An 18979-nucleotide genomic window follows, 5' to 3' on the forward strand; every position below is an offset into this window, starting at 1 on the left:
TTAGACTGGAAGACCCTCCCATCCCACCACTGCCCACCCCCAGCAGGGGGCTTCTACTTGCCAGGCAAGAGTTGGTATCTGGTTCCTGATTCACTGAAAGCCTCTCTATCACTGCACTTTCTCCCTTGGTCTAGTGGAATTCTCTCTCTTTGTGGCTTTGTCTCTGCCAGTCAGCTGGATTTATTCAAGGATGGGGCCCAAGACTGCCTCATCTCCATGTGCAGTATCCTTCTTAGCACCCGACACCTAGTAGGAGCCCAGGACATGCTTGCTAAATGGGTGGGTGTGTTCTGCTGTTGTCTCCCTGCCACCTGCTCATGGATTTTCCTGAGGGTGACACGTGCTTCTTTGACTTTTCCATCTCATTAATCCATGAAGTGGACAAGTCAGAGAATCCTGCTATCCTCCCTGGGGCCTCCATCATGTCTTGCTCTTTCCTCAGGAGGCCTATGGGGTGCGTCCCTTTCTAGCCTGAGGCCTCTTGCTTTGTGCCGATGGCCCTTCCCCTGGGCCCTGTACTGTCAGCCGGACACTAGCCAGCACTTGGCCCTTCCCTGGGCCGTGGCCAACTGGTACCAGGGAGGAGAGAGTCAAGATGCATCACGCCCACACTGAATGACCACCAGGGGAGGGGCTGAGCCCCTCATGAGCTTCCCTGTCCTGGGAGTCTGGTGGGACAGATGGCTAGTCCAGACATGGGGACAGGCTGTCTCGTGCCATCATGATTTGAGCTGTACCCTTGGGCTCTCCCACCTGGGCACAGATGATGCTATTCCTGTCTGTTACTCCAAAGAGCTGACCATGTAGTTATATACTAGTTTGTAAGCTTCACTTTCTTTTTCTGTTAATAGGGGATCATAAATGATCACCTTCCATGATGGTCGCAAGAATTAGCGGCAATGTAGATTCAGGTTTACATTTTAGAATAAGCACCTTGGAGGCCATATGAAAAGTCATGGAAAGAGGAGTGTGGATTTGAGGCAAGAATTTTTGAGAGCTACAATAATGGCTGTGCTGGGCATTTTGGTTTTTGATTCATTAATATTCTTTTTATTTGTGCCCCGTTTTCCCCCACAAAGCGAATGAAGTACAGTTATTTATGTGTGTGTATGTATATATTTGTGTATGCACACACCCACAGGAATAGGAATGTTTGGAGAGCTTAAAGTTTAAAATTGCCCTGGGGGTCAAGGTCATGCCTAATACCAAGATCAGTAGATGGAACCAGTGGGGTGCCTCAGATCAAGGCAGGTTGCAGGATGTCATTGTTTTTTCCACTCCAGGTACTGAGCTTGGAAGCCTTGTGTTCAGAGAGTTTTTTTTCTCCAAATGATGCCACCCCATGGGTAGGGCCTTTCCAGGTCCTTTGTGCAGGCAGTAGAGGTGGAGGGCGAGGCAGGTGGGCCACACCCCCGAGGATGAAGCGCACGAGCATTTGGCTTCTACATCTACTCTGCAGCACAGTGCAGAGTGACAATGGCTTTACTGTTGGACTCAGAGGACTTCGTGTAAAAACTAAGCTCCTGGCCATGCCCAGGTCTGGGCCCCAACTCTACAGAGGCTTTGCATTTGGTGAGAATTTATATTGTGGATTCCTCCTCCCTCTTCTCTTTTCACTGAGTTTGCCACATCCTTCCTTCCTTACTTCCCAAGACCTTGGAGCCCCACCCATGGACTCTGAATCACTTTCAGGGGATCCAGAGTCCAAGTGAGCCCCAAGATGAGCAGCTGTTTATACCCCAGCTCCCCAGCCCCCTGTCCCAACCCCAGCACAGAGTGTCTCCCTGGCTTTCCTGTGTCACAAATCAGCGACTTGTTTCCTGACAATTCCTGAGCCAGGGACCTCCTCCCCAGCACCCAGAGAAAGAAGCGGTTCTTGTCTCCAGAACTGAAAAGAAGAGATTTTTCTCCCTATTTCATTCTCCCAAAAGTCAGGCTCATAAAAAAGAATACAAATTACACCCAACAGCTCTTATCAGCTTGGTAAAGAATTGCTACTTTCAACATTATTGCCTTGAAAAGAATTCAAACGCTTCCATCTTTTAAAAACAATTTAGGTTGAGAAAAGGAATTAGATACGTGTGCAGAAATGGCTTGCCTGGCACAATTTGAAGGGGTCGCGGTATTAACCTTGAATGATGATGCTTTAATTGAGCAGCAGAGACAGTGTAGTTGTTCTCCCAGTGGACATCCCGCTGTGGGTCTTGGTCTCTGGGGCTGACAGCCACACATGGGGGGGCAAGCCTCTGAGGCATTATGTGACCCAGTGGCACTAGGAGGGACTTTTCTGCCCCAAACGGTCCCCACCCCCTCCTTCAGCAGCATCTGATGCTGTGGGTCCCCAGAGCCAGTCTTTGGATGCGCACAGCGCCGGCTCAAAGCTCCAGTATGAACGCGCAAATACCCGTGGGAGGGAGAGAAAAACATTTCTAATCAGTTTTCGACTTTTATTTGCTTATATCTGAAAATCGCTTGAAGCTGGAGCTGGACAGCAGAGTGTTTGAGAAATGGTTCAACGTAGCCACCTGCCACCCAAGAGCAGCGTCCCCTGCCCGCTCAGGACCACGTGGTGAGACTGTTCACAGCCCACTGCAGAGACTGGCGGCTGCTCTCACCAAAGCAGAGCAGGTGTAACTAAGCTCAGAAGCCATTTGTTCTATTGTACACCCCAGTCTCCCAAAATGATTGTGTGGTAGCCTCCATGTGGCCAAGGGCCGGGTATACCTTTCTCTTCCATCAGATAAGATTGACAGAAAAGCTGGCTCCCATTCCCTCCCGTTAGAACAGCTTGGGTGTCTGTGAGAGTGAGAACACAGAGGGCCTTATTTGGCTTCTCTGCCTTCCAGGTGGCACGGAAATTATGGACCATTGATTAAAATCCAAGTATCCATCAGTTTCTACTCATCGACACTGCCTGGCTTCCCTTCTCCAAGTTGATCTTATTAAACAGATCGTGCCTGCGAGCAGACTCCATTTCATTTTTCTGCTGTTATTAACGCTTCCTCATAAATTGTCCACATGTAGCATATTCTCACTTTTTATTACAGTCAATTGCACTGCCTGTACAGCCCTGGAACCTGTCTCTGTTTCATCTGAAGGATCCACAAATGATCTGTAATGAATCTTCATCCCCCAGAGGCCGTGAGCTGGCCCTTCTGCCCTCTGTTCAAAGTGGGAAGTTTGAAAGTTTGGAAGAGCTGTTTATCTCAGACTTGGTAAACAGTGTGGACTGAGGGCAGGGAGGTCTCATGATTGATTAGAAATTGTTTAGATCCATCAGATTTTTACATGTACTTAGTCAGTTATGCTTTTTTTTTTTTTCCCAATAGCAACATAATAGTTTTTCTGAGATCAAAGCAAGTGTAAGAAACCAATCTCATGAACAGCACTCTCTCTCAGGTGTGATGGTAATATCTTTTTAAATGCCATCGATGGACTAACCTAGTCCAGAACTTACTGTGTTGCTAAGCAGGATAGTGGGAACTTTCATCAGGAGGTTCAGAACTCAGCACAGGACTTCCCTGGTGGCGCAGTGTTTAAGAATCCGCTTGCCAATGCAGGGGACACGGATTTGAGCCCTGGTCCGGGAAGATCCCACATGTCGCGGAGCAACTAATCCCATGTGCCACAACTACTGAAGCCTGCACACCTAGAGCCCGTGCTCCGCAACAAGAGAAGACACCACAGTGAGGGGACCACACACTGCAACGAAGAGTAGCCCCCGCGCGGAAAACTAGAGAAGGCCCGTGAGCAGCAATGAAGACCCACACAGCCAAAAAAAAACAAAAAAAAGAACTCGGCACAAATGAAGAAATGATTACATTCCCACAAAAAAGCTCTAAAATCTGATCATGTTGGCATCAGCTTCTAATGGTCACGATATCTTGCATTTATCCACCTTTCACATTCACTTCACTTCATTCTCAGGTTCTCACAGATGTGTAGAAAAAGGATGCTACTTTCAAATACAGGCAGGACTGACTTTGCACAACACAGCGTTAACTGGAAATTAAGTGCGTATCGATGCCGTGGGAAGCGAGGACACAGGCCCCTCATGCGTGGGTTTCCATTAGTTCAGTACCTACTGTGCAGAGTGATGGCTGCCTGTATGTCAATATCCCTTTACACTGTACTGGGCTTCCTGTTTATGCCCCTGACCTTCCTCATACTGAGCACCAGGGAAATATGCAGGCGTGTGAACCCACCATTCATTTCTTCCATAGACATCTTCTGAAGTTCACTGTCTGCCAGGGTTGCATGGTAACTGCACCAGACCTCGGCCCGTGAGGAGCTCACCTCTTGGTGATGGACTGGAATCTGCTCTCCATATACAGAAACCCTTTGGCAACTGGAGGACCACCTGACCCAGGGGTTCTGGGGAGGGGTGGTGGAAGGAAACTCCAGAATCCAGGACCTGACTTTACAGAAGTCCCTGTGGCTCCACACGCCAAGCCTCACGACTGTCTGCATCGTCTTCCAGCTCAACTCTTGGTTTTTCATTAAACATCTACAAAAAGTGCCAAGAATGAGTTTGTCTGTGTTTGGTCCCCGAGTCGGCATGATACACTCAAAAGTGCGTGGGATCTGACATCTGAAAGGCTTGATTATGCTGCCTCGGTTGCACTGACTTGCTGGGAGACTTTGGGTAAGTTTCCCCATCTGCAGGCTCAGAACCTCTGTCAGTGGGCTGTTGTGAGACTCAGGGAGGTTTCATGTGCAGAGGGCTTAGCTCCGGGTCAGGTGGCAGAGTTGTTCAGTGAGTGTCAGTGATTGGACCCAGCCTGCAAGCAACCCTCACCTCCATCCAGCCTCTCCCAGCCAGAGCGGTCCCTGAACTCCCAGGCCACAGGCTGAGCTCTCCCTCAGCAAAAACACCCTCTTATTGTCCCAGAGTTATGTTTGGAAGCTATGCAAGATTAATTCTGCCACACCTTCCCCAGATGGCTTTGTGTAGCTGGGGTGATTTCCTTGTCTCCACCATCCTCCAGCAAACCCCCCTTCTGTCCCCCGACACACACACATGTACTCAGGTGGCTGAATTTCCTGCTCCCACCAAGGGTGAGGGCCCTGGGCCTCAAGGAAGCTCTAGCAGAACGATGGGTGAGGTGGGAACAGAAACCTCACACTTGGTCAGGAGGTACCATCTATTGGGAAGGGTCTGGGAGAGGAAACTGGGAAAGAGACCCACATAGGGCCCAAGATTCCCCAATAAGCTCTAGGAGGAAGGATGGAGCCAGAAGTAGGAGCCATGGGAGACTGGGGGAGATCCTTAAGGCAGTTTTCTGGTGAAAGGAAGGCTCCAAGAGGTTCTAGAGAAAAGGCTGGAGTACAGAGGGCCAGAAAGTATCTGAGCCAGAAGTTCAGGCCCTTTTCCCAAGAGGGCAGCCCCTGGGAAGGATGGTGTGGCCTGACCTAGTGATAACTGCCCTTTATGGGGTTCCTCATGGTGGTTCTGGGCATATCTTATGAAACTCGGGCCTCATGGTGGCTGCTTTGCTGACTTCCTTATAAATGGGCTCCTGAAATTGTCCGTCGTCTCGCCATCAGCTACTCCCCTTCCTTGCAAATCGGGGGCATTGCACTCCCTCGTGCTTCAGAGGGGTGACATCGCACAGAGAGAATTGTTCCTAAATAGCATGTTGTTGCAACGGCAGCAGTGGGTCTTTAAAGTTAGCTCAGTGTCTTTCCTGGGAAAATGCCAGGCCCCAGGCTCCGTGGGGGGAATGTTCTGAAATGTTAGAGTTGGGGTTTTAAAAAGATGCTAGTCAGTGACAAGCGTTCATTATCTCAGGCTCCCAGTGTTGGGGGTGGGGGTGGGGGTGGGGGATGCTGGATAAGTGGCCAACAATTAACACATACGTGATATTCAGTGGCATTTGCACGTTGTAAAATAAATCCTCAGCGATGTTGCTGGAAGGCTTGCATGTGGAGGTTTTTTCCACTCCATTTACTATTCCTTGAGGCCAAGATCAAGTGAAACAGCCTCAGACTTGAGAACGGCAAGTGGTACAATGGTCTCATACTTAGGAGGATAAGTTAACCTGGGAAGGAAGGCACCGCGGCTAGTAAGGCCATTTTCTTAGATATGAATAAAAGGTCATTTTGTTCCCATAGTCAGAGGGCCAGGCTCAAAGGCTCCTACATTTGCTCTGACTGTTGTCCAGGCCTTTTAGGGAGCTGCATTACCAAGGGAAAGGAACATAGGCTTTGGGGACAGATGGACCTGAGTTCAAATCCAGTCTCTACTAACAGAGGGGCTCGTGCAAGATCCGAGTCTATATCTAGATCTTAGTTCCTCAGCTGTGAAATGGGGATGAGAACCTACCTGGCTCCTTAGGGTGTTGTGAACCAAGCAAGACCCGTGGCTTGTCAAGTGGACGGGTTGTATTGAAGTGTCTGGCTGGTGCTTGATAAAAGCAGGCTCTTGTCGCCCTTGGAAATGGCTGCAACTTGGTTCTGCATGAAAGACTGAGAACACAGAGGAAAGGGAACAGGCTGGAGGTGCTTCCTCTGATCCCTCAGAACTCCTGTCTTCTCTGCTTCCATCCAGATGTTTGCATATTAGCACTGAGCCTCACTTCCACGTGTTCGCAGCCCCTTCCAGGCGAGCTGCCCCACACATCCCATTCCTGGCAGTGCTAGGGGCTGCTGTCATTTTGGGAGCCAGGAGCTGGGGTTTGATCTGCCTCTACTTCTCTATGGAAACTGTGGGATCAAGGTGGCTGGGTGTTCAGGACAGCATCTAAATGTCCCCTGGCGCCTGGCAAGCCTGCAGGGATGGTGTGTCCTGCATCACTTATACTCTGGCTCCATAGATGCGACTGGCCATAGGAAAAGGCACCCTGAGGTTCGGACAGGGGCTGCTGCTCACGGACGAGGGGACACATTCCCTCCTCCAGGTGTGGGTGTGGGAAGAACAGCTGCCTTCCGCTTCCTTTAACAGGGGTCCACCTATGACAGTGCACTTATCTCTCAAAAGTGTGGTATGTGGGTGTCAGAACAAGGGCAGATGTCCAGTTCTGCCTCGGCAAGTGATGTCCCTTCCCACTGGCTGTCTCTGTCCACCATCCCAGCTCTTAGCCTGGGCTACATGCCACCTGAAGCATTTTGGGTCTCCTATTCAAAAGGGGCTAAAACAGGAGTCAGCATGATTCTTTAGAAGTTCCTACCTCCTCAGTTCTTCTTCTAAAGTTCTCCACTTGCCACTCTACTGAGGGACCCCAGGAGTCAGGCCTTTGGGCTCTGATGGTCTGGCATAGCCTTTCAGGGACTCACAGCATTGACCTAAGCAGGGCTGCCTGTGCTGTGCCGAGGCATTGCGCCACTGAGGGCATCCCTTGGGTTCATTGAGACCTAGTTTCCAGGGACTGTGCGGAGCTCCTGAAGTTGCTCAGGACTCCACCACCTGCCACTGCATTATTTAGTGGGGAGTTTCACAGCCATGGTGCCCCGTTCCAGGAGAGAAGCCCGTTTGCAGGAAGCCAGCCTCCCTACCTGCAGTGAGCAAGTGACCAGGAGCCCAGCTGGAGCGGAAGGCCAGCTCCACTCCCTGCCTACCCATGGAAGGAAGGGCCTGCCCTTATTTGTCTAGTTGGTCCAGCACTCCTCTGCAGATGCCAGCGGTGTTTTGCAGTGGTAAACCCGCAGCGTGGCTGGGGTGAGGGGAGGCCCCACTGTGCTGCCCTGAAGGGTCTATGGACTCATAGAGGAGGCAGTGCTGACCATACCTGCGTGTTTGTTATTGGTCTGTTGGCTCCACAGCGGCATGGACGAGACTCCTGACTCACACCCGTGTGCAGGAGAGTTAGGGCAGCTGCTGTGTGTGTCTGGTGCCGTCTGTTGACTGAAAGAAGGAACACATGAGAGATGACCCACTTCTACACATTCAGAAGAGACCATCGAAGGACAACCAGGCAGGAGACGTGAGTGGAAGGCGTAGGGAGGGCCTTCGTGTTCACTGACCATCCATAGTGAGCTGCTTTCTGGGCTGGATGCTTCACCCGCAATTTCATTTAATTCTCACAGTAACTTTAAGATAGGAGGGGTTTGTCTCAGGTTGGGTCCCCCGAAGCAGACTTCGGGGCAAGAGTGTGTGTGACAGTGATTTAGTAAGAAGTGTTCCCAGGGGAATTAAGAACAAAAAAACCTGGCTGGGGAGTGGGAACGTGGAACAGGGAAGTGAAAGCAGCCAGCGAGGGTGCATGAGCGAGGTCGTGTGGGCGAGCCCCACAGAGGGGATCCGGAAACAGCTGAGCCCACGCTCTGAGCAGCCCCCATCAGGGAACAGAGCAGCTGGGGTTTGGGTATATGGTACCCTCAGTCCTTGGTGAGCGTGTACATTTTCCCGAGTGCCAAGGAAGGTTCGGACAGCTGGCCACAGTGCCTGCCATTGGCATTGAACGCATACGGGGAGCCACTGGGCTCCGAATGCCTAATGAGATTTGAGGGGGACCAGGGCGGAGTGTCAATAGTACTGCTGGCCGCCGAACACCCTGTATGCGTGGGACTGCCGCTCAGAGAGGTGGAGTAGCTCACCCAGGAGCCCTCAGCTAAGCAGAGGCAGACCTGGGATTCGACCGTCCTGTGCTTGCCTGCCCCCTCCTTACCTTGCTGGCTCTGAGGTGAAAGGGAGGTCTTGGGGGCCTCCACCTGCCTCAGACATGGCTGGGGAAAGGATGGCACTTAGAAGGGGACACGTCCACTGGGCTGGGAACATTTAGGGCTCTGCCCACGGAGCTGGCAGCTCTCCAGCCATCGGGGGGAGGGGTGTTCTTGCTAAATCTGCAGTCGCTTCTCCTCACCATCTATCTCAGCTTCTGTGGGAGTTGCACCCTCTGGAAAAGGCTGTAGCCAAGTGCTGTTTATCTCTGTGTGGGGAAAAGAGGCTTAACAAATTAGCTAATTAATTGGTGAGGGGGAAAGTAGGACAGGAAAGTTGGCCAGTTGTCCTGTGGGGTTTTCTGATCAATTCTTTCCATCATTATCTTCCACGCATGAGGATGAGACCAGGTGGGAAGATGCCTTAATGTAGCCAGGGCTCCCACCTGCTTCCTGGGATGTCCTGGCAACTGAGTCAGGTCCTCTGCACTGCTGGCTCCTGCAGGGACATTGGAGGACCTCTCACCTGTACAGGTGCACCTATACCTTCAGATTCACAGAACTATACATTCTGGCTCCAGAGGCTAAGAGTCAGGGTTCAGAGCTCTGAAACAACACAGCATGTCAGGCACGTGACTATTCCCAATGAGTTAGGAATCCAAGGAGTGCGGCCCAGGATCTGCATTCTTAAAAGCTCCCTAGGAGGTTCTTACATGCAGCCAGACTTGAGACTCATGGCTGCAGAATGCCAGTGCGTGATGGTGTGCTACCCCTCACCTGTGGTCAGCCTCCATGTTGATACTTACATACATATATGGCCCTGCTATCTGCCTTCCATGCAGGCATTTCCACAGTGAGATCTTGTTGCTCCTGCAACCCATTCCATCTTGAACTCCTTGGAAAGTCAGGAACTTCTCTTCTGTATTGAGTTGATATCTGCTCCCCTGAGAACTGGAGCCTTTGGTGCCAAATCAACTCTCAGAGGCTGCAAAGAGCAATTCCAGCCTCTCTTGCACACCTGCACTGTCCCTGGTGACTGTAACTGGCCATCAGTTTTCACTGTCCCATTCTATGACCGCTTCCAGTCTGGAGTGCCCCCTATCATGCAGGGTGGCCCAGTAGTCAACCCCCCAAGGGGTAGCACAGACCCCCAGCCCCTTGGGTTACTGGAGCAGGGAGGCTCCTTACCACTCTGTGACTCATCTGTTAAGAAGAATGAATCAGATCTCTGTGTACTGAAGAGGAAAGATATTTTTGATACACTAAGTCAAAAATGACAGTTGTAACCTGATGTGTATTTCATGATCCCATTTTAATTAAAACATCTGTCTGATAAGTGTATGTAGACACATACATGCAGGTATGACTGAAAACTTCTGGAAGGGGCCATTGGGAACAATCTCTGGGGGATGAATTTGGAGGGATATATGGGGTGTTTTCACTACTTTAGTGCATTAAAAAATGGGGCAGGTTTATGGGATAATTTTGAACATTTAAATTTTTCTGTATTTTTCCAAATAAAAAGAGTGACAAAAATTACATTAAGAAATACCAAAAAAAGTAAAAATAAAAGAGGACTACAATCTGAGCTCTCTCCCAGGTTCGTAGATGGCCTGGAACAGTGCCTGGCACTCAGCAGTATTTGGCTCGTGCTAACTGTGAGTATTCTTACAGGACAGGCTTGAAAACTACCAGTTCCTCCTCTTTTTCAATCTGTTGGATTTCCAATTAAAAAAGGGAGAGAGCACTCATGAAAACATACGAGAAACAAAATAAGTAACTGGGTCCTATCTGCTTCGCCCTCCTGTACTTCATTCATATCTTCAACAACTGTATTCATTTATATATTGAACACCTACTATGTGCTGGTTATAGTGTAAGGTTTTGAGACACAAATGTGACAGCCACAGATGTGGCCCCTGACCTCATGGAGACCCCCAACTTGGTGAAGGCGATAGATAATAAAAAATAAATAAGCTGATAATTATTCAAGTACAGACATGGCAAGTGCTATAAAGAAATAGAACAAAATGCTCTAAGAGAGAATGATGGGGATGGGGGTCACTGCCCCGGAGCAAAAAAGAGCCAGTTCTAGGGTCCTTGATGGGTTCTTTAGATCTGAAGGCAGCTCAGAGCCCCAGCTGTGAGCTGCCATCTTCCTGGGTGTTGTTCAGCTAGGCTGGACAAGCTACTGTAAATCCCTTGTTCCAGATTCCTGATTCTCTAGCCTCAGGCAGCAGTGAGACATTCCTCCCTGAGCACCCCTCCAGAAAGGTGTTTGCAGGCATTCTCCAAGAGGAGAGAGGGGAGGGATGTCCCCGCCCATGGCCCTGTGACGCCTACTGGAACTGGACTGGCGCATGAGAGCTCCGAAGAACAGCAGGAAATCAGATGTCCATGTTCAAATGATGCGTCTCGTAGCTAAGGCAGCCAGAGCTGACCTCAGGGGAACAGCGTGCTTTGTACGGAAAAAATTTTCCAGGAACAATGTTTATCAAACTCCACCTCGGCAGTCATCCTGTGCATCTGCCATCTTCTGGCTTGCTTCTGGTCATGTTTTTTTTTCTCTCTCTCTCTCTCTCTGCAGGCCGTGGAGACCAACCTGGCTTCCAAGGACAGCCACTGGGTCTTTGTGAATGAGGTAAGAGCCCCAGAATGGTGAGGGGCGTGGCCTGCACTGAGCCCCCACCCCTTGGGAAAGTGCAGAGTGATCCTTGGTGCTGGAATAGATTCCAGGGCTCCACCGTGCAAGACAACAGGTGAGAGAGGTAAACAGAACTTGCCAAGATACTCAGCCGGAGCAGGTGGAAACCAGGGGAAGAGTGGAGATCTGAGTCCAGGAGGAAGTCAAGAGTCCGTGAGAAGTGGCGTCAGGCATTAGATGTACAGGGTGAGGGGAGGTTACCAGTCAGGGGTCAGAGACCGGAGAGGTGAGGGCAGGTTAGAAAATGGGGTGCAGAGGGGGTGGACAAAGGAATGCAGAGGGGATGGAGGCTGCATTTCCTGCAGGAGGTTGAAGGTATGTGTGTTATGTGACTCTGTGTGAGGGTGTGTATATAAGAGTGCATGGGTGTGAGTGTGTAACTGTATATATTTGTGAGAGTGTGGATGTGTGTGCATAAGTGTGTGTGTGCATGTCAGTATGTGTATGAGTATATGTGTATGCGTATAGGTGTGTGTGTGTATGTGTGTGCACACCTGCTGTGCAGCTTGGTCAGGGCACAGTTCAGTGGAACCATTTAAAGGGGGTAAATGGGAAATCTCTCCCATGACTGGCCATTCCACTGGTTTGGGTCCTGGGAGGAATGGGCACACCAAGGTTTCACTGCAGCCTGGTCTGTTCTCCACCATTACACCGTAACTTGTCCTGGCCACCTCCACGCTGCAAACATTACACGGGAGTGGCCTGTGATGCCATGCCCTCTGCCCGCACATCCATTCGGGAAGCACCCACCAGGGCAGCCTGGTGACCCTAGCCAGCTATTAACACAGCTGACTCTAGAAAGTGCTTCCTGGCACGGGCTTTCATCAGCCCTGTGGCCTTCCGTTGCTCCTAAATTAACTGATCGATTTCTAATGGCCACATACTAGAAGATGCAAGGTTTATTGTGCAGGTAATTTATGCTTTTATGATGTGTGTTTCTTCATCGGCTCAGTGCTACTATGGCTGAAAGAGCTTGGGGTGGCTGATTTTATAATTTTGCAGGTAGTATCTGATAGTAACTGCTTGCAAGGCCCACTTTTCGAGGTTTGTCCATAAGTGCATATCTTATTAGCGCCACGTCTACACGGGCCGGTGGGAGACATGCGAGGTAACTGCCCCTTGCCCTCGGGTTGCGGGTGGTTGTGCTGGTGATTAGGAGAAGGGACGTGACAGCCGCCTCCCCTTTCTTCAGAGCCTGACAGAGTCCCCCATGGTCCCTGGGAAGTTCGATCCTCTGGGCTTTGCCATCGTCTTTATAGGTTTCTTTTGTTTTGGGGGAAGGACGCATTCTGTGTACCACTTAAGGCAAATATGTAGTGCTGGCTTTATTTTAGGGCGGCTCCTCCAAATTGGATAGCCAGTGTTTCTCTATTGCCAGTCTTCCAAAAGTGCTCTATTTTTACATTTCTAACTTATTTCCTGCTTCCTCCCCTGCATCCCGACCCACTCCCAGGGCCCTCTTGTCTGTCCCTCTTTTTCCCTTGCGAGGGCTGGGGTTAACACTAGCCAATGTGAAGTGCTCCCAGGGCATTGCCGGGGCAGCTGGAACCCAGGACTGACTTAGTGCCACTGGGAGGCATCAGGTGTGGGCACACCTGTCAGAGCCACACTGGAACAGCCTCACCCAAGAGGATGGCTGTGTTCCACCCCAGTCATCAGTGAACCGCACTGTGAGCTGGCACACCAGTCATGTGACTGTCCCTGGGATAAGTGTGTCCTCCTCCGGAAGTGACCTCCCTCTTTCTTGGTTTCCTTTTCTATGGGGAGGCCAAGCACTTGTCAGGGCATTTTGTGTTTGTTAACATCCTTATCTTCATCAACAGCCCTGTATGTCAGTTATTACCATCCTCATTTTGCAGATGGGAAAAGGGAGGCTCAAGAGGTTAAATCACTTGCTCAAGGTCATACACTGTTGAATGGTGCATTTGGGATTCTGTATGATGACTGTCTGGTTCCAGAGCCCTTTCCACCAAAGGGCACCATCATGCATGTGGCCCTGACAACGATTCTTAACCTATGGCCAGGGTCTAATTCAGTAAGGTCAGTCAGTAGGGCTCAGGTATGCATACTGACAGGGACACTCTTGGGCTGGCCTTGGTGTCAGCTCGTGGACATTCCTGAAGCCTGCGATCTAAAGGTGGGTCCTTTTGTAAAGCTTTGACCCTTAGACCCCAGTGTGGCCTCTGGTTAATGGCTAAGATGTTCTCTAAATTGACTTATCCTTAGGAGCTAGCCATATTCAGAACTGCTGTTTCCTATTACAGCATGGCCCCATTGGGAACAAGTCCTGTTATTCTTATGACAGTTAGATTTCCAGGCTTTATTCAAAGAACCACAGACCAATATTTTCCCAGTTGCTTTTCCGTTTATCAGATGTGATGGCTAGGAAAAAATAAAATAGGAAAAAAAGAGGAGCAGGCAGTTGGTAGCTCCAACATTGTCTCCAGAATCCAGCATCTACACCGGGGCCCCATCTTCCCTCTTCCTGAGCTGCTCCCCACTTCCCTGGAGGAAGTTCAGTCCATCAGATGAGCTCAGGTCTGTGCCTCTTCCTACCACGTTTTTCTCCAAGGCAGTCCTCCGACTCCACCCCCTGCTTCCCTCCTTCCTTACAGGCTCTGTCCTCCAGTTTCTCTCTCTGTATTTGACTTTCTTAATATATTTTCCTGGATTCAAGATAAACATTCAAGGGCACATATTTTTGTTTGCTTTCTTCATGCAGTGGTTTTCTTAATATGTCTACGGTACCCCTTCACCAGTGAATATTGGTGTTGCATGTTACAAGCCTGTTTTATTTGGAGAAGGGGTAATTGGATACAGAGAAAGGTTTGTGAATATGTGAGCCTCACTGACAATTTCTACAGGTCTCTGGGCTCCATTGTGGGGACACTGGCAAGCAGGTGTGCTTTGGGGTGTAAACTCTATTTTTATTGATTGATTAAATTACACGTTAGTTTGGAGGAGGATGGGGGATTCAAAAGAACGTGTGGAAAGCAAATTTAAACACTAGTCAAGGTGGCCACAAGGCCGTGAGTCCCTTGAGGACGTGGTCAGAATCCGGCTCACCACTGAATCCCCAATACCCCATGCAGAGTAGATTCTTAAAAAGGTTTGGTTGCAGGCAAGTCGATGTACTTAGGATAGGGTAGAACAAGTTGCTTTGAATAGTACTTCCCAGCCAACCTCTGAGAAAAGACAAAGGCAACAATTAAGATGGGGGGCTCAGGGGACAGCTCTGGGTCATTCATCGGAAGCTACCAGTTCAGGACCAGTCAGACTTGACTTTGGCTCCCAGAACCTCTTTATCAGCTTGTCTGGAGAGCTTCCTGTCCGCGTGCCTCTGGCCCAGTGATGCACAGGTGTCCTCAGTGCTGGGTGGAGTCAGGATGCAGTGGAGAATGCCCTCCTGAGAGGCTCTGTGTCCAGGCAGGACACATCTGCCTCATAGCCTGGCCTCTTGGGAACTTTTTGGAGGAAATTCTTTTATGAAATATGTCTGTCTCTCCAGCCTCTTCCAGAACCATCTGTGAAGGGGACTTGAGGCACTCCATTTGTTACTGGACAGCTCTCATGGTTAGACTAGTTCCTCCAGACATAGAAACAAAAGCAAGCTTTGCTGGAAATGGTTCAAGAAATGCAGAAGCACATGCATAACCCTTGCACTTAGGTTTTGTCAGCAAGTGATGCTCTGAGCTATGTTCTGTGGCTCAGCAGGGGCCCAGGGGGAGGTGGGCTCTAGGAGGGAGGAGTCGCATCCGGCAGGCCCTCACTCCCTGCCTCGTTGCCAGCCTAGGTCCATGACCCCCACATCCCATATCTTTGTTCTCTGAGCTCCAGACCCACGGATCGAGATGCCTTCTGGACTCAGCCACTTGGAAGCCCCATGACCACCTCCAGCTCAGTGCATCTCTCTCTGAACTCATGATCCTCCCCCTAACCTGGTTCTCACCCAGTGCTCCAATCCCAGAGACCGGTGTCTCCATCCTATTTGTTGGCTCCCTAGCCAATGGAGAAAAGCCCACATCCTGCTCCCTGCCTCAGAACCTGCTCCAGGATGACCCCGTCACACCTTTCCGTGCTTTTTTACTTCTTACCCTCTGCCCACTCTCCCATGGCTCATCCATGCAAGCAGTGGGTGACTTGTTGTTTCCTCTATTTACTTCCCTCTCCTGGCTCTGGACCTTTGCTAGGATTTTCCTTTGTTCCTGGAATGCCTGTCTCTGACTATCAAGGACTTACCTTTCTTGCATGAGTTTGCTAAACATTGCCTCTGCCCAAAGGTCTTCCTGGATTTCCCAGTAGGGTTATTCCTTCTCCTGGCGTCCTGTACTCCTCACCCCAGTTATGCTGTGTTGGGGCCTTGATGCATGTGCCTGGCTTCCCGAACAGCCTATAAGTGAGGGCTGGACCTTCTTTCTGTCAAGCTCCCTAGAGCCCCCAGCATGAGGGGCTCACACACACAGGAGGTGCTGGGTTAAGCCTCCTGCTCTGCATCTGCCTCCTGCTTCCTCACCTTGTTTAATTGCCTACGTGTAGAGGAAGAGGCATTTATAACCTCCCAATCCTTCAGGAACTCAGAAAGCTGTGATCCTGCTTCATGAGCTGCCACTGTCAGCACCTCATGTTCCATTGCATCTCCTTTTCCTGTGCCTGCATTTCAAGTCCTGTGGGGTACGAGCTCTTCCTCTCGGGCACACAGGCTCCCCTGTGCCCTGGACAGGCCATTGGCAGGTGGTGGAGCAGCCGGGGAGGAGGGCAGGGGAAGCACTGGCCAGGCTTCCTGCAGCAGTCTCCACAATGGGCTCGGGGAAACACATGTTCTGCTAATTCGTAGGTGCTCTGTGGAAAAATGATTCTGTGATCAAAGAGGGCGGGTAAGTTAAACAGCAAGAAACAGGTGTCTCCTGCAGGCATCTTCCATCTCTAATGCATACTGTGCTTTCCAAGGATGAAGTGGTGCACTCTGGCTGCCACATGCATTTGTGTTTCAAACACACTCATGTGCTTTTTCTCTCGACATCTGCTCACCTGTATGCTGGAACAGGTCTTTGGCAGGTGGTGGGCTGCCAGGGTCCATAGCATAGAGTTCAGATTCCTCCACATGGTCTATGAGGCTGTTCATGAGCTGACTTCAGAGCCGTCTCTGGTCTCAGTTCTTGCCGTTGCTTGTCATCTAGAGCTGCTGTGCCTGTATCATAAGACATCTCTGCCACCCTAAGCGCAGGGTCATCCCAGTGTCTGGACCTCTTCATAGCCCCCTCTGCCCAGAGTGTTCTCCTGTTGTTGCCCCTCAGGCCCTGGCCCCAACCTTACCACCTTCACTGGTTTGCCACCAACAAACATTCCATAAGGACCCTCTGGGTACAGACCTTGGCCTGCCCCAGAGGAGACTACTCCCGTCAACAGTCCACTCTAGACTTTCAAACCATCCCTACCCCCAAACACACACTGAGTTAAAGCAAATGAAAATGAGATTAGGCTACACATGCATAATGTAGGGGAGAGAAATGCTAATATACTAATTGAAGAAAACAAGAATAAATAGACCATGATTTGCATGCTGAATCAAATAGCTTTAAGAAATCTCTATTTGTGGCACAGAGGAAGAGAGGGAGGGTAAAGATTTAATTTTTTTTCTTCCTTTCATTTTGAAGATTCCAATTCTGTTCGGATATTAAGTCCCTGTACCATTTACCATCTGCAAATTTCATTTAGCAACACTCCAAAACAATTAACGTTTATTGTAATCGATTCACTTGTTTCTCTCCCCAGCCCCACTGAGGAGTCCTTGAGGACAGGGACCACATCTTAGCCAGCACTGTAGCCCACTGAGAACCCAGAATAAAGAATAGGAGCTGCGGTTTATCAGACATTAGATGGAGCCAGGCACTGCTTTTGAGCATCACTTTTCAAATCTACTTTTGACTTAAAAATTAACCACTTTATTGAGGTTTAATTCGCATACAATAAACACACATATTTAAATGTACAGTTTTTCTTTGCCATATGTATACACCTGTGAAACTGTAACCATAATGAAGATGGTGAACATATACATCTCCCCAACAGTGTCTTCGTGCCCCTTTGTAATCCCCACCCCTGTCCTACCTTACCCACTCCCCAGGTAGTCTGTTTCTGGCTCTACAGATTATTTGTATTTTCTAGAGTTTTATGTAAGTGGAATCATAGAGTAATATTCTTCTTTTCTTCTGTTTTGCTATGGCTGTTTCTCTCCAGATAATTATTTTGAGATTCACCCATATTGCAATATACAACAATAGTTCTTCTTATTGATGAGGCATGTTCAGTTGTATGACTACACCACAATTTGAACATACATTTACCCCTTGATGGGCATTTGGGTTGTTCGAGAGTTTTGGTGATTACAAATAAGGCTGCTATGAACCTTCATATACAAGTCTTTGTATGGACAAAGGCTTTCATTTTTCTTGGGTACACATTTACAAGTGGAATTGCAATGTTGCATGGCAGATGTATGTTGAATTCTTTAAGAAACTTCCAGGTTATATGGGAATTCCAGTTGTTCCACATCTTCTTCAGTACCTGGTTTGATCAGGGTTTTTGATATTAGCCACTGTAGTGGTGTGTAATGGCACCTCATTATGGTTGTAGTTTTCATTTCCCTAATGACTAACGATACTGAGCATCTTTTCAGGTGTTTCTTTGCCATCTATATCTATAGCTTCCTTGGGGGGGAAGCTGAAATTATTGATTTGAGAACTTTATTTTTCTTTACTGCTTTAAACTTCCTTTAAGTGCTTTAATGGCATCTCCCAAATTTTGATATGCTGTATTTTCATTGTTATTCAGTTCAAAATACTTTCTAGATTACATTTTGATTTCTTCTTTGACCCATGGGTTGTTTAGATGTGTGTTATAATAGTCTCTAAATATTTGAAGATTTTTCAGGGATCTTTCTCTTACTGATTTTTAATTTAGCTCCATTGTGGTCAGGGACCATAGTTGAATTCATTGAATTCTTGAATATTACTTGAATCCTCTTAAATTTATTGAGACTTATTTGATAGTCCAATATATTGTCTTTGCTGATAAATTCTTTTTGTGCACTTGCAAAGGATGTGTAATCTGTTGTCGTGAGGAAGGTTCTATAAATGTCAGTTGGGTCAGTTTTGTTGATAGTGCTGTTTATGTGTTCTGTATTGTTGATTGTATTCTGTCTATTTGTTCTATCAATTATTAAGAGTGGGGTATCAAAATATTCAACTTTACTTTGGAGTTTGCCTACTTCTTGCAGCTTTATCAGTTGTTGCTTAATATATTTTGAAGCTTTGTTACAAGAGGCATAAATGTTTAAGATTTTTATGTCCTGTTGATTAATTGATCTGTTAGCATTACAGAATGACCTTTGTCCCTCTGCTCTGAAATGTCCTCTGCTCTGAAATATACTTTAACTGATATTACTGAAGCTATTGGAGATATATTTTGACTAGTGTTAGCCTAATATAGTTTTTTCCATTCTTTTCCTTTTAACTTATTTGTTTCTTTAAAGTATGTTTCTTGAAGGCCATTCCTACTTGGATCTTGCTATTTTATTCATTAGGACACTGCGGGGGGGGGGGGGGGTTTGTTTGTTTGTTTTTTAACATCTTTATTGGACTGTAATTGCTTTACAATGGTGTGTTAGTTTCTGCTTTA

General features: G+C 48.6%; 1 protein-coding gene across 2 annotated transcripts in view; it reads left to right on the plus strand.

Annotated features, from left to right (window-relative positions):
- The window catches only part of GRID1 (glutamate ionotropic receptor delta type subunit 1), a 678670-nt gene that overhangs the window by 402093 nt on the left and 257598 nt on the right, over nt 1-18979 (plus strand). For both annotated transcript variants that reach the window (XM_027129687.1, XM_027129688.1), the window contains exon 5: nt 11186-11239. In XM_027129687.1, coding sequence (XP_026985488.1) covers nt 11186-11239 — 54 coding nt within the window. The remainder of the gene's footprint in view (nt 1-11185; nt 11240-18979) is intronic.

Source organism: Aethalodelphis obliquidens, unplaced genomic scaffold (assembly GCF_003676395.1).
Source record: "Aethalodelphis obliquidens isolate GAN/ISIS:26980383/991018 unplaced genomic scaffold, ASM367639v1 scaffold37, whole genome shotgun sequence".
NCBI classification, from domain to species: Eukaryota; Metazoa; Chordata; class Mammalia; order Artiodactyla; family Delphinidae; genus Aethalodelphis; species Aethalodelphis obliquidens.